The 15488-nt window shown below is 33.2% G+C and overlaps 1 protein-coding gene across 2 annotated transcripts in view; it reads left to right on the top strand.

Annotated features, from left to right (window-relative positions):
• Positions 1-15488, top strand: part of IL1RAPL1 (interleukin 1 receptor accessory protein like 1) — a 1316763-nt gene that overhangs the window by 196246 nt on the left and 1105029 nt on the right. For both annotated transcript variants that reach the window (XM_012448862.2, XM_012448863.2), the window contains exon 2: positions 11684-11789. In XM_012448862.2, coding sequence (XP_012304285.1) covers positions 11708-11789 — 82 coding nt within the window. In that variant the 5' untranslated portion in view covers positions 11684-11707. The remainder of the gene's footprint in view (positions 1-11683; positions 11790-15488) is intronic.

The raw sequence follows: 15488 nt of genomic DNA, 5'->3' as shown, positions 1-15488 counted from the left end.
AGAATTTTCTGGCAGCATATGAAACATATCAATTTCCCCGGCAATTCCCAGTCATTTAAGTTTGGAATTATTATACAAATTAATTCAGTTAAGGCTACAGTAATCAGCATAGCCCTGTTAATATTCTGTGGCTTATAAAAATAAAAGTTAATACAGATCCAACTAGACACCGATGTTTAAGGGTAATCATACATTATTGTATTCAGTGTTTGCAGCAATCCTTGGAGGTACAAACTATTCATGTGCCCATTTTACAGATGGAGAAAATGAGATATTAGATATTGAAGTGTTAAGTATTAGTAATTTATCCAAGTTTGCATAGCTAGCAAGAAGTTGAGCTGGATTTCAAATACAAGCACCTTTACTCCTGAGTGTGTGCACTTAACCACATTCATTGTATATTTCTTTAGGTCTGTCTTCATAGACAAGCATCAGCTAGTGCCAGGGATTTTCTAAACTATATTGGTTACATTAGCCAACTCTAGATTTTGCAGAGGATGATTCCACTAGTTTTTAGTGACCTTAATATTGAAGGCTTTCCCTAGCCACTATTCCACTAAGATGGGTAGTTTCTCTGCTTTGCCAAATCTGAAAGACCTAATGTCTCTAAATATATTTGGTTGCTCCTGTTGATGATAATGTTATGGAAATGGACTTTTTCTATGCACCTTTGCAATTCCACTGATTTCTTATTCAGCAGCCTTGACTGTGTCTTTATACTGTTGTTCACATGGTTTCTGATTAAAACCCCATGATACTAAGCTGTGACTAGAATTCGAAATCTAACCTGCCCTAGTTTATCATGATTTCTTTTGTTTAATTTCTTTTTTAACATTTTATTTAACACATAATTATACTTGTATATATTTATCATGGACAGAGTGATACTATTATATATGTATGCAATGTGGAATGATTGAATCCAGCTAATTAACATATTCCTATCTTAAATACTTACCTTGTTTAAACTGTAAAAAGTACTTTATCTTAAAGCATTTATCAACTAATTTGATTATAATAATTGAATGTAGTATTAGATATAATTTTAAAAAAGAAATTAAAAATTGACTTTCATAGATATAAAATGAAGTTTTGTCAAAGTTTTATTTACATCACTAATTAATGAGGGAACTAGACAAGATGTTACTCCTAACTTGATGGAGTTGTCAAAGAACCACAAATTTATATGTAGTAAAGGAATATTGAAATTAATTGACCACAGCATGTCTATCCACAGGGCAGTAATCAATTACATTCTACCAGACACAACTAATATGCATTTCTATGGATAAGAATTATTTACATTGCTATTAGCATTCTAGATGTTCACTGTATCTTTATAGAGATATAAAACAGCTTATTCAAAGGCAAAGTTACACATATAAGATCAGATAATTCCCAGAGGCTCCAACTTTCTGTCGAAAGGATAGCTAATAATCTCTATTGCTCATTTCAGAGTCTCAAATGCTTCCTTAAGGTAGTATTATGGTAGATACATTTACAGGCATATCTCTTCCCCAGTATACATTTCATTCTTTCAATCACTCTGTGTGTGTGTGTATGTGTGTGTGTGTCTGTATCTGTCCAGAATCTATTTTAATTAGATTCAGATTGCTAACCTGATGTTTTTATTAGTGACCTATTAAAGTGGATCATATGGTTGAAAACTGGAAATTGTTGCAGTGAGAAAATATTTTGCACAATGTGGTTTATCAGAATGATTCTTGGATTTAGAAGTGTATGTTTTTTACTTGTAGAATTATAATTATAATAAATCATTCAGATTCTGAAAAAAAGTAAGATAATTTGATTCTTTAAAACCTTTTCTAAGGAAATTTTAAAGAGACATAAATACGTATGTATTTTTATAAAAAACAGTGCATGTTCTTTTTTTTTTCAAATTAGGGAAACATAGCAATATGGAGGAGAACCAAAATCAGTATAATTACTTATGATAGCAAGCCATGTAATCTGCTGTGCTGTAGTTTTTAAGTCATTTTTCTATTATTAATATTATTCATACTAAGGATAATTTTCTCTATACAGCATTATATTCTGCTTTCATCTCTTTCCATGTTATTATGACTATTTTTCCAAATGATAAATTTCAGAAGTATTTGTGAAGGCTGAATAATATTCCATCTTACAGATATTCTCTAAAATTTTTACTAGTCCTCTATATTAGTCAATAGAAAATTTAATAATTAACTATCTCTTATAAATCTGTCTGGATTAATGAATATTTAAGATGACATATTATTTACCTATTGTTATATAACAAATTACCAAAAACTTAGCAGCTTGAAACTATACAAATATATTATCATGTAGTTTCTGTGGGTCAGGAATCTGGGCACAAGTTAGCTGACTCAGTTCAGGGTCTCACAAGGCTGAAATCAAGATGTCACTTGGGTCTCAGGTCTTATCTGAGACTTGAAGTCCTCTTCCAAGCTCACATGAATTTTTGCAGAATTCAGTTTTTTTGTGTGTGTGGTTTTAGGATTGAGGCCGTCAGCTCCTAGAGGCTGATGGCCATTCCCCACCACATGGTTCTTTCCATGACATGGCACTTTCTTCTTCAAAGTCAAGAGGAAATAATCTCTGCTGCTTCTTATTTCTCTAGCCTTTTCTATCTCTAACCTCTAGAACCTTTTTAAAAAGACCACCTGACTGGGCTGGGCCCAACCAGGATAATCTCCCTTTTGAAGAATTTAAAAGCACCTGATTAGTGACCTTAATCACACCTACAAATTACCTCTATTTTTGTTATATAGTGTGACCTAATCATGGGCATTATATCTATCATATTTATAGGCCCCACTCATACTTAAAAGAAGGCAATTCTACAGGGTGTGGACACAAGGGAGTGGAAGTCTTGGGGCCCATCTCAGAATTTTTACCACTACAGATGAAGTTTTAGAAGCAGAATGATTGATTCCAAGTGGTTAAATATTTTAAAGGCTATATATTGAGAAATTGCTTTCCAGTAAAATTGTACTAATATTTACTCCCATCATCAGATTATGAACATACTTGTTTTACTATATTCACATCAACATAATAAATGATCATTTAAATAATTTTGATTACTCTTTTCCTTTATATATGTATAAATATACAAAATTACAATCATGGAATTTTTTTGTGTGAGAAAATTTTATTTTTATTTGACATTATTTTAGTATATACTTTTATTTACTAATGGTCTTATGATTATAATATTTAGTGACTATATGTCTTCTGTATATTACCTATTCACTTGATTTGTTCATTTTCTATATTCATTCTCTTTGCTAATTTTCCCAAAAGATTTGTAAAAGTTCTTTATATTATATGGGCACTATCCTATTGATATATATGTTGGAAATATATTTGCTAATTTATAATTTGACTTTTAACTTTCCTTCTAAAATTTGTATTTTTATGTTATAAAAAACACGATAAATATTCCATTTGAATTTTGACTAGAAGTGCATATTACCAATTTGGAAAAACTTGACATTTTGTGCCAAAATTGACAAAGTAGTCAATATTTTAATTCTGGAGCACATTATTTGGATGAATTTATAATGGAATAAAGTTTTCTAACTTTTTATCATCATAATAAAAATTTCACATTTCTCTTTTTCTAATATTTACATTTACAGTCAATGTCTAGGAATTCCAGATCAAAGCTAAATGAAAATAGTAACATTAACTATCCTTGCTGTCATTCTTTATATTAGTTTAAAGCATTTTATTTTGTTGGTTAAAAAAAAAGGTTTTCTATATTTTTATAACCATAACCATGACTTTCTGTTCCTTGGACCAAACTGTTTCTTGAAAGCTTGGAAGTATTCCTCTGTATTATTTTCTTCAATCAACATTTTTGGAGTTTATACTTTAATAGCATTTTGAGATTATAAATGATTTTGGTTTATTCATAATTTTCTTTTGTTTAATAAATTGTGGTTATTTTTATCCCCAGTCATTCATTCTGTAAAATTTACAAATTTGCTAAATATTTTATGTCATTGTATATTTTATAACTTCTTCAATTCTAATTTTGTTTACGTCATTGCTCTTTTTCTCTTTGTAGATTAGATGGAAGTTTCATCAACTTTTTATAATTCAAAACTGGTTTTGACACTTCCTTCTTTAAGCACTATTGGTTTTTAACCCCCTCAAGCATACAGTCAGGACGTCTTGAGACTCAAGCCAACCCTTTCCTTATCAGATTCCTGTACAAATTTTCAGCTTTACCTGGTGCCACACAGTAGGTGTGCCAAGTATTCCATAGTAACTGCTCTTACTGCTCCAGACTATAGGTTTGCAAGACATTCCACAGCATTTTATGTTAGATTGCTCCACAGTGAACTTCACAGTGTTTAATTCTCAGGACAATATTTAGATAAGGCACAGATGTATTTTGGATAAGATTATTTGACTGCTGAGTATAATCTTCATCACTTTGTAGGGTAATCTGCCAAGAACCATATGACTTCACATTCTATTGACATTTTGGTTTTTTAGTCATATTGTGAATTAGCTTTTGGAGATCAATTTAGAAGCTTGGTTATAAGATTTGGAAGGTCAACATTTCCTTGGCAGAGAAGCTGTATAGAAATGAATGGTATTCTAATTAGAATTGTGTTAAAAAGAAAACAAACAAACAAAAATCCCGCAGAGTTTTGTCAGGGCCAATTTAGAAAAAAATTATCTTAGTGACCTAAAACTTGTTTTTGATGATCTAAATATATCCTTCTCTCTACTCCCTAACCCATATTGAATAGATTGTCAAGCATTTTAGCTTTATTTTCATCAGTGGTTTTCGAAATGGACCATACACGCTTTCTGTCCTACTCTACCGGTAATCTCTTGCCCACCATTTATTAAACCCTTTCTACCTTAGCCATTAATGAACCCCCTCTTCTGCTTTCAAAGTCAGCCCAGTGTCACCTTCTTCTGTGAATGTTTTCATGACCTCTCCAGGCTGCACTGAGCACTTTCCATAGATTCTTGAGAATTTGTCACTCATACCATGTATCCCTTTGCTAAAATTGTTGACTTCCATATCTTTCTTCCATGTAATCCTTGCCACAGTGACCATTTCCTAATCATTTTGTACCTCAGTATTTAGAACAGCATCTGCATCATGGATAGGCACCCCATAATTTAAAAAAACAAATGTATAAATAACTTTATAATTTGTGTTTAATTTAGACACAAGTTTCCCTATGGCTAATTTTAAACATTATGCCTTTTAGTAACTTATGGTTATAGAGTGTCTAAGAGCGTCTGTTTATCCTCTCTATAGGAAATCTATCTCACAACTTTAACATGCATTGCTTTATGTAAATTGAACTCTTGGAAAAGAACTTTATCTGTGTCATGCACAAATGGATACTTCAATTTTTGATTAGAGTGAAAAAAATGGTTGCCTTAATTTTGAATATAGTCATGTCAAAACTTTAAGTATTAATTAAAACATAGTGAATTATTTTTGAGCATAATTATTACATACAAGCCAGAAGTCGAAAGAAGGCATAAGAAAAGAGCTAGTATTAAAAAATGTCTACAATTAAATGTCATTGTTAAACACTAATAGTCACCATAAAGACAAGTGTTTTATTTAAGGTTTATGAAACTTTGAAGTAGGTATTTGCTACCTCTATGTGTTGGGGAAAAATAGGTAAAAACTGAAATAAATATGGCAGATACTTATGTCCATGCTTTGAGGTGAGAAAACTGGGCCTTATAAAGATGAAGTAACTTGCTTACCTAAATACAGTAAGGCCAATAATCCAGGTTTTTCTCATTCTAAAGCCCATTCTCCCTGCTTTATAGTATAGAATTTAAAAAAATGAGTACAGTTTCTACCCATTTCACTTCCAAATTTACTTTTATATTCACCCATTTGTACTTTATTTTCTACCTATGAAAGCGGGGGTCTCAACTTCCCCATACTAATATCTCTTCTTTCTAGATTCACTTCCTTCCTCTGGCTCTACTTCTCTTTCTCCTCAGTTTACATATATGATCCTGAATTCCCCAGTTAAACCTCAACGTCTCTACCCTCAATTGTGGACTCCTCATTCACATTCAAAGCACATTGTTGCTTGTTTTGAATGTTGTTTTTGAAAAACATTCAAAAAACAAGCAAATGAAACTTTCTACCTTGGACTATTTTGATTATGCCCATTTATACTGCCATTCATGTCATCTGTGTAATGAAAAGACTGGTCATTAGCATCTTAACCCTGATGCCAGTTGTCTTTTTTATTTTTCGATAGGATCTCACTCTGTTGCCCAGGCTAGAATGTAGTGAAACAATTGCCACTCACTCCAGCCTCAACCCCTGGAACTCAAGTGATCCACCTACCTCAGCCTCCCCAGTACTTGGGACTACAGGCATGTGCCACCACACGTGGCTAACTTTTAAAATTTAATGTAGAGATGGTAGCCCTAGTGTGTTGCACAGGCTGGCCTTGAAGTCCTGGACTCAAGTTATCCTCCTGCCTTGGCCTCCCAAAGTGTTAGGATTATAGGCGTGAGCCACCAACCCTGGCCCAGATGTCTTTTTTTATTCTCAAAATACATAAGTTATCCTGACTGTATCCTTAAATATCCTTGCTTGCTTCATTTACCCAACTTCTTCTGATTCATACTCCCTCTGTGGCCCGCTTTTCTCACTTTTTCTCTCTCTTGATTCACTTTGCCTGTCCTATAAATATTTGTAAGCCCCAGGGTGGATAGTGTAAGCGTTTTTCTCTTCTTTATCTGTACTTCCTTCTTGTTTTTCGTAATACATGTTCTTAACTTCAGTTACAATTACAGCGTTGTTATCCTCCATCTCTACTGAGCTCTTGGCTAATATTTTTAATAAACTACATGATAGTTTTAACAGGAAATTTCATAGGCAATTTAAACTCAACATGTCTCAAATATAATTTCCTGTTAAAACTTAGAGACTTAACGTGGAGAAATATGCAAAATTTCATAGGCAATTTAAACTCAACATGTCTCAAATATAATTTTGCATATTTCTCCATCCTCATTGCCCAAAATATCTTCTGTATTTCTATATATTGGTAAATAATATCTAGTTTCTCAAGCTATACATTTTAGTCAAGTGAGTTATCATGTGTATTGTGAAGAAATGTTTTTTGTGACTAAAGAAATAGGCAACAAAAAAGTAAACTTGCATGAAATAATCTTGGGTGGTTAAGTTAGTTATGAATGAAATTAGCATGAATGAAGATGTTACGTAAGAAGTTGAGGTTTTTCCCCTTATCCCCCCTATAAAGTTATCCATTAATATTTTGTCAGAATCCTACATTGACAATGTCTATCTACGTTGATGCCTACAAATTTTATTACAGTCCACAACCTGTGGTCTGTTTACACTTTATTCCTGAAACTTGCCATTTCATATCCTTGCTGTAATCATTTCCTATTGCTGCTTTAGTAAGTTGCCATAAACTTAGAGACTTAACCCAATTTTTAAATCTTATGATTCTGGAGATCAGATGTTCAAAATGGGTCTAAAATCAAGGTGTTTGGCAGGCTTTTCTTCTGGAGAATGTATGGGAAAAACTGTTGCATTGACTTTTCCAGCTCCTAGAGGCCACGAACATTCATTGTCTCATGGCCTGTTCTTCCATCTTGACAGTGCATCACTTGAACCTCTGACCTTTGTTTCCATCCATATACTTAATTTTTTCTCTTTCTGAGTCTGATTCTTCTGCTCTCCTTTTGTAAGAGAGTTTGTGATTGCTTTGGGCACACCTGAATGATTATCTCCTATCCCAAAATTCTAAACTTAATCACATCTACACAGTCCCTTTGCTATGTAGAGCAACATATTCAGAAGTTTCAGAGATTGGGATCTAGACATGTTTGGTGAGGGGAAAGGGACGATATTCTGCCTATCACACTGAGTATTTCACTCATCCTTTGTCCTGGACCCAGAATTTCCTTTCCCTTAGAAAGTTTCTCCTTCATAATCTAGATGAAATACTTCCTCTGGAAGCCCTTTCCTTTGATTTCACCACACCCAGCCTGGAGCAGAATTAATTCATTCCTCCCTCTACTGTCTAAGCACATTATACTGAATAAATGGCAATAGGGCCAGTCTAATTAAATAGGTAAGCATTTGTTTCCTTTATTGGTCGGTGAGCCTTTTTTTATTAGACTCCATTGCATTGTCTTTGTGTCCCCACTGCATGGTAGCAAAACATGTTGTAACTAGTATATGCTCAATAAGTGTTTATGACATGATGGGTTTGAATATCAAAATTGAACTGCAGATAATAGCAAACATATCCAGTCTTTCTTTCTTTTTTTTTTTTTTCAGCTAGCATTCATTGAGCATTGGAAATAAAAAGTTGTATAAAACTCACATTTACCTTTCAGGGCCTTCCAGTCGAATAGAAAGCTGGTATACACAGAATATTTCAGAAGAAAAGGATGTGTGTGTTAATAGTATTAATTAATTAGTAGTTCTTACAATAATAATAAAAATAATAACAATTAACTACAATAACAATAATACAAACAGAAGCTTGCCTGTAATCCCAGCACTTAGGGAGGCCAATGCAGGTGGATCACCTGAGACGAGGAGTTCGAGACCAGCCTGGCCAACATGATGAAACCCTGTCCCTACTAAAAATACAAAAATTAGCCGGGTGTGGTGGCAGACACTTGTAATCTCAGCTACTTGGGAGGCTGAGGCAGGAGAATCGTTTGAATCTGGGAGGCAGAGGTTATAGTGAGCTGAGATGGCGCCACTGCACTCCAGCCTGGATGAAGGAGCAAAACTCAGTCTCAGACAAAAAAACCTGGGAAGCTTTAGTTTGTTGTTCTTTCAATGTGCCAGTACTGTTCTAAGCACTGTGCTCTCTGTACTATTATAATACTTATTTTGCAAATGAGGAAACTAGTCACAGAGAGGTTATTTGTTCCAAATCACAGTTGATAGGTGGCAAAGCTGGGATATATAGACTTTCTCCTCTTAACCATCATGATATGCTCATTCTGTATAAGGTTTAGTAGTGGTTTATGTGAAGCCAAATGGTGAATGGTATTGATTGGAAACAGGCAAGTGGTTTCAGGTCCATTCATCCAGAAACCGAAGACTCTTGAAATTAGTTCACCAGTAGTATAAACAACAACAAAAAAATCTCGGAACCTCACTAAATAATTATGTACAGTTTATATTGCTATTTCTGGGTACACATTTTAATTATGCAACAAGGATAGCAAAGCTTGGATGTCTATGGCTAGATATATTTAATCCGGTTTTCAATTTAAGACACAATAAACTTCCTCAAAGAAGTTTGTAAAGATTATTATAGATTAAGATGTTAAATCTCTGAAATTCTATGGGTTTCTTTTTGTTTTCCCTAATACACAAAGTTTCAAGAGATTCAATGAAGGATCCTGATATTACCAAATTGATGCTTTCCATACTAATTAATTTTATGAAATAGAATTGCCAACTAGCTGTATGCTTTATAGAAATGAGTAAGGAAATAGTATTTTGAACAGGAGTAAAGTAATAAGATTGTTAAGCTGAAAGGTCTTGCAGTGTATAGTTGGATCCTGGAGTTTGTTGGGCAGTGCTGATTAAACTCACACTGAGAGAGGAACTGATTCTCACAGCTAACCTGAAGGCTGAAGATATCAACTTGAAGATTTCCTGCAGCTCCAGTTAGTGTGGTGGCTGGAAAATGGGATTCGGGTTTTAGGAATGCATGACTCAGATTTGTACTTTAATGTGGCAGTTCATCAGATGTGTCTGATGAATCAGCTCTTTGGACTAGGTTTCACTTATGTCTTAATGTAAATGTAAGGTCTTTGCATAGAAAACTTTAACAGCTTATTATCTCTTAAAGGTGCTGCCATTAAAATAGATTATTCTTCACGCTATTTTACAAATTCACTGATTTTCTGAATAAAATGGTGATGGTGATACTTTGCTACAAGTGAATGGATTTTGCTTTTGTTTAGTGAATTAAAATGTGTTTTAACAAAGTTATTAATGCGAGTAAATTAATCAATTAAAACCATTCAGAAGTATCTGAATGAGGCTCTGGGAGAACACAAAATGTGATAGTTTTGGCTTTCTCATCTTTAATAAAGTTATAGTGATTGAAACCTGGATATGATCAGTCCTCAAATGTCTTGCAAAGAAACTTGTGCTGTCATAAGTTGACAATATATTTGAACTGTATTCTGATTTGCCACTTTTTGAAAGTTGGCCTTTCAGCTCTATCTCAGTCTTATACAGAAAGAAAAGAAGCAGGGAGTAGAATGGTTGTTGCCAGGGGCTGGAATGGGATGAAGAAAAAGGGGAGATGTTGGTCAGAGGGTATAAGCTTGCAGATATACAATGAGTACATTCTGGTGATCTAATCTACAGCATGTTGACTATAGTTAGTGATACTATATTGTATACTTAAAATTTGTTGAGTGTAGATCTTAAGTCTTATGACACACAAAAATATACCAACTATGTCAGTTGAAGGATGTGTTAGCTAACTTTATTGGGATAATTATTTCACTATATATGCGTATCAAAACACATGGTACATTTTAAACATATACAACTTTGTGAATTATATACCTCAATAAAGCTGAGACACAGAATGATGATTTTCTGAGGAAGACAATGTTCATTTATTTAATTTCAAATGAAATATCTCTCCTTTAGAAATCCAAACACACTAAGTTGATGTCCCTTCTTGTATCCCTCTGCAAACCTTATAATAGAAAACAATGATTTTTTTGGTAGCTTCATTGAGTGTTTCTTCCTCCTCCTCCTCCTCCTCTTCTTCCTCTTCCTCTTTTTGGTTCAGTGTCTCACTTCATTTCTCAGGCTGGAATACAGTGACACAATCTCAGTTCCCTGCAGGCTTGATCTCCTGGGCTCAAGCCATCTTCCTATATCAGCCTCCCAAGTTGCTGGGACTACAGGTGCACTCCACCATGTCCAGCTGTGTGTGTGTGTGTGTGTGTGTGTGTGTATTTTGTAGTAATGGGGTTTTGCCATGTTGCCCAGGCTGGTCTCAAACTCCTGGGCTCAAGGGATCTGCCTGCTTCAGCCTCCCAAAGTGCTGGGATTACAGGGATAAGCCACTGTGCTTGGCCAGAGTGTACATTCTTTTAATAAAAGCAAAAGTCTTAAAATTCTCTTAAAGTATCTTTAGAGGTTTTTGAAAGAAAATATAAAATCACAATTAAATATTTTGAGGCATACAGTTTATGATTTAATCTCCATTGGAAACAATGACACTGAATAAAATCACATTCTATTATACCATGGAATGTTAAAAATATCAGTTTGGATGATTTATATTAAGATAAATTGTTAGTGAAATAATTCTTTTGAGGGGATCATTTCCACTTATTTAAGTACAGCTAGGGCCTTTAAATAAAAAAAAATCCGAAACCTCAAGTGAACATAAGATTTTAAAGCATTTTGGGGGTGATGGCTATAGGGGCATAATTTTGGTATTACTGGTTTTGATTTAACTTAGGAACCACAGCATATGGGAAAATATAATAGAAATCCTGTTTATCTTCTTTCCTTTTGTGTAATTCATTGCACCAATCATGTTTGATCAAAGTTATGAAACTTTTATAATACTGTTATCTATTTTTAAAACATGTATGTTTTTCTTTTTCTTAATCTTTGCTTTAGGGAACAGCCTTTAAAAGCTGGAAGATGAAAGCTCCGATTCCACACTTGATTCTCTTATATGCTACTTTTACTCAGAGTTTGAAGGTTGTGACCAAAAGAGGCTCCGGTAAGCAGTATTCCTCTATTTTTTCTTTAACTGTTTTTTTAATAGCTTAAAGTGATAGTGCTACATTTACACATGTGCCATTTGTGGAAAAGTTGAGAATGATCAGTTATCCATATTGTAGAGATATTATGAGTAAATAGGTGGAGTGCACCGATAGGGAATTAGAAAAGTGAGAGTGGATTCAAAAGAATGTGGCTTATTTTGTTAATTAGTATGAATTGGCATGGATTCAATAGCAAAAGCTTGTATTTAGATTTCATTTTGTTGTAGGATTTTAAGTATTCTTATATAAACAGTGTTATTTAATTTTTTGCATGGAACTATTATTGTATCACTGATGTTAACTTTTATTGTTACCATATTGATGTCAGCTATGCCTAGGGAAGGTTCTTTGCTTGGATGTATTTAAAGAAAACAATAGTTTTACTGAAGAAAATGTTATGAGGAAGCACTAATATTTTAATAGGAAATATAGAGGCAAAGTAGAATGGTAATGAAAGGAATTGCTAAATAGATTGTTGGCATTTATGAAAAACTTTACATGTTATCAGGCATCTTGGTTTGTAGTGGACTGTTGATACTTCAATTGTATGGGACAATTGAATAAATACCATTATCAATGTGAAGTTGTATCTTGTCTAGTAAGTCACTAATAATATAAAGCCTTGTCATGCTCACACCATGTGGAGTCATGTAATTGTTGAAGTTATAGCTTTTAGGTATAAAGGAAGAAGAGGGATATTGTGTTTTGTTGCTAGAATTAGAATGTATTGTCTGTTAGTTCCAGAGAGACTGTGGGAAAAAGGAGATGAGATAATGTACAAGAGGTTGCAGTGTTGTGATATAAGCAATTGCATGGACAAAAGCATCTTTGGAATTCAGAAAGTAAAGGGAATGAAAGGGCTGAGATGGGGCTGTGAAACTACCGTGTTAGTCCTTGAGGTTAAAAAACTTCAAACTCACTTTGATGATATAATGAAAAAGCCTACAAGCAGGAGAAATAGGGAGCAGCTCTGCTCTTGTGAGCCCCTCCTGGGGATAAAGTTTGGAGGGAAATTGCGGAGGGCATTGTGCATGGACAAAGGTTTGGTGCATGGTTGAAAGTTAAAAAAAAATACTGAGCCTGTTGGTTCTAGCATATTTGGTTATTATGCAGCTGTTGTTATAGGCAATGTGAAAAAATACCGTTTCTATGTCTACACGTGATTTCATATCTTCTTCTCACTGGATCTTTTTGAATGAGATTAAACCCTAGGGTAGGATTATGATATAGTGGTTTATGTAATTCAAATGGGTTAATGGGAAATAACATATATCTTGATTTCTTTAATTGTACTATGCTCAAGTACAATTAAGCATAACCAAGAGAGTTAGAGTAGGTAGAAGGGGGAGTAAATAGTGATGAAAGCTGATAATTTTTACAACATTGATGTTTTCTGGAATAGAAATTTACATTACAATCACTTAACATAGATTTTTGAGACAGTAGCTATATAGAAGAGAAATACCGATTTGTATAAGTATTATAACAAAATGACAATAGTTCATCTGAAATAGAAATATCGATTAATTGTTTAAAACTTTATTTTTCTGGTTATTACCCCTAATTACATAAAATCTGTTTTTTCAGTTCTTTCTGTGTATGTCAGATCTATGATTTATTGAAATAAAAATGTTACTCCTTTTTAATCATAGTGTAATATGTCCATTCTATATAACCTCTGATTTGGGGACAAGACATTTTATCAAACTGGGACTTCATTTAATATAAATGCAAATATTAAAATATCTCAAAAATCTGTGTTAAGTGATTTTAATGTAAATGTCTATTCTAGAAGACATCATTGTTGTAAAAATTATCTGCTCTAAGGACTTGAGAAAACTCAATAATCTGTCTCAAATTCAGTTTTATTTTAATTTTATAATTATTTTAGAAGAATGGTAATAAGATGCTGTAAGGTAAGCAGAAGTTCTGAGACCTCTTTTCAATTTATGAATACAGTTGTCACATAATTATGTAATATGTCCTAAACCAAATGTGTTTTCTATATTATAATGCAAAAAGGACAAGGCAGGTATTGGGATTTTGCAGCATGCTTGATTTGTTTACTTTTCTATATGATGTAAATTAACATACCTTCCCCTAGTTTCTATATTAAGATCCAGATGGATGGAGGCTTGTTTGTTTGTTTGATTTTTGGATATTAAATATGCAGTTTGGGAATGAATAATATTGTTCTATCCATATACTTTCATAGCTTGCACTTATTTCGGCTGATGTCTGTTCCCATGGCACCTTTGTTTGAGAGAAGCAGATATGTAGCTTACTGAATAGTGTCATTACTGATCTCCATACATCAAGTAGAAGAGGATTGCATTTGGCATCTTTTTCTTAAAAGATTAATGGCTCAATCTTCACACCCAGCCCAACCTGTGAAACCAGCAGCACCACAGCTAGGGGATAAAAATCAATTTTTGATGTTGATTTTGCATATTAACCAAGAGGACTTTTTATCTTTCTTCTTTCTTCTTATCATTTAATTCTTTTTTGATTCTTTATCTTATTAGTCTTTTTGAAAGGTCAGTAGACATGATTCAAAACCTGAAGCTTTTCATGTGTCTTTTACTAGAATATTATTTTTAGTTCACTGTGACCACTAGAGAACCAGAAGTAGATATTTTAATAATTAGGAATATATACAATATTATATTACACAGAGAAATACTGAATTTTTATGGCATGTTAATTTTGTTTAGTGTTTGCTTTAGATTAGCATATATGGTCATTCCATAAAAATTTAAAAGTAGATATTTGTTTCTCATTAACAGAACTAATTTGAAAGCAATAGGAGTTCTTTTTACACAATCTGGAAATGCATTATTTTTATCACATTGGCTTACACTCCCATTGATATTAATTTAAGGAAAAAATTAAGTATAATTAGGCAGTTATATCATCATAACATCCTTGACTGAAAAAATGCAACTTTGTAACGTTTTGTTTTAAATATCACTTCAGATATGTACAGTATGTTATGACAATTAAGGACTGAATCTGGTCTCTCAGGTAATGTCCTAAAGTTGTGCCTACATTTAGAATCAAGACTTTTAATATCTATTGAGGCAGATAGCCTTCATTACACAACAGGTTTTATCCTGGGAAAACTCCAAACCTATTTTTTTAGTTTTTATAAGTAGCACTTGATGAAAGATGCTAAGACAACCAATACTACCAATCCCCCTCAAGCATGTGAAGTATTATAGCAATTCAATAAGTAAACATTTCAGTTGCTGTCATTTGTAGAATTCTGAAAAACAAACAAACAAAAAGTAAAACACATGTACAGCAAATGCTTGCTAAGAGAATCTTTGTATCTCAACCAGTTGAGAAAATTTAGCTTTGCATTGTTCCATGGCCCCTTTCTTCCTTAATTCTTTCCTCCCTTCTTTCTCTTTTTGTTCTTTCCTTCCTTCCTTCCTTTCTTCCTCCCTTCCTTCTTCTCTGTTAGTATATTTATCTGCAAATAAAAGGAATTTATTTTCATATTCCCACTGCGTCTTGGCAGGACTTTTCAAACTATAAAAATATTATTATTACTTTGTCTGCATGGTTAAGGCATTTGAACGTATTTTTACATGACCATTCAAAGAGGTTAGCTTAGTCTCTATTAATAATAGCTATTCTTAAATATATACATT

The sequence above is a fragment of the Aotus nancymaae genome, unplaced genomic scaffold, assembly GCF_030222135.1.
Source record: "Aotus nancymaae isolate 86718 unplaced genomic scaffold, 86718_ANA_hifiasm-v0.15.2.pri h1tg000058l, whole genome shotgun sequence".
Taxonomy (NCBI): Eukaryota; Metazoa; Chordata; class Mammalia; order Primates; family Aotidae; genus Aotus; species Aotus nancymaae.
This window is presented reverse-complemented; position numbering and strand designations above follow the sequence as displayed.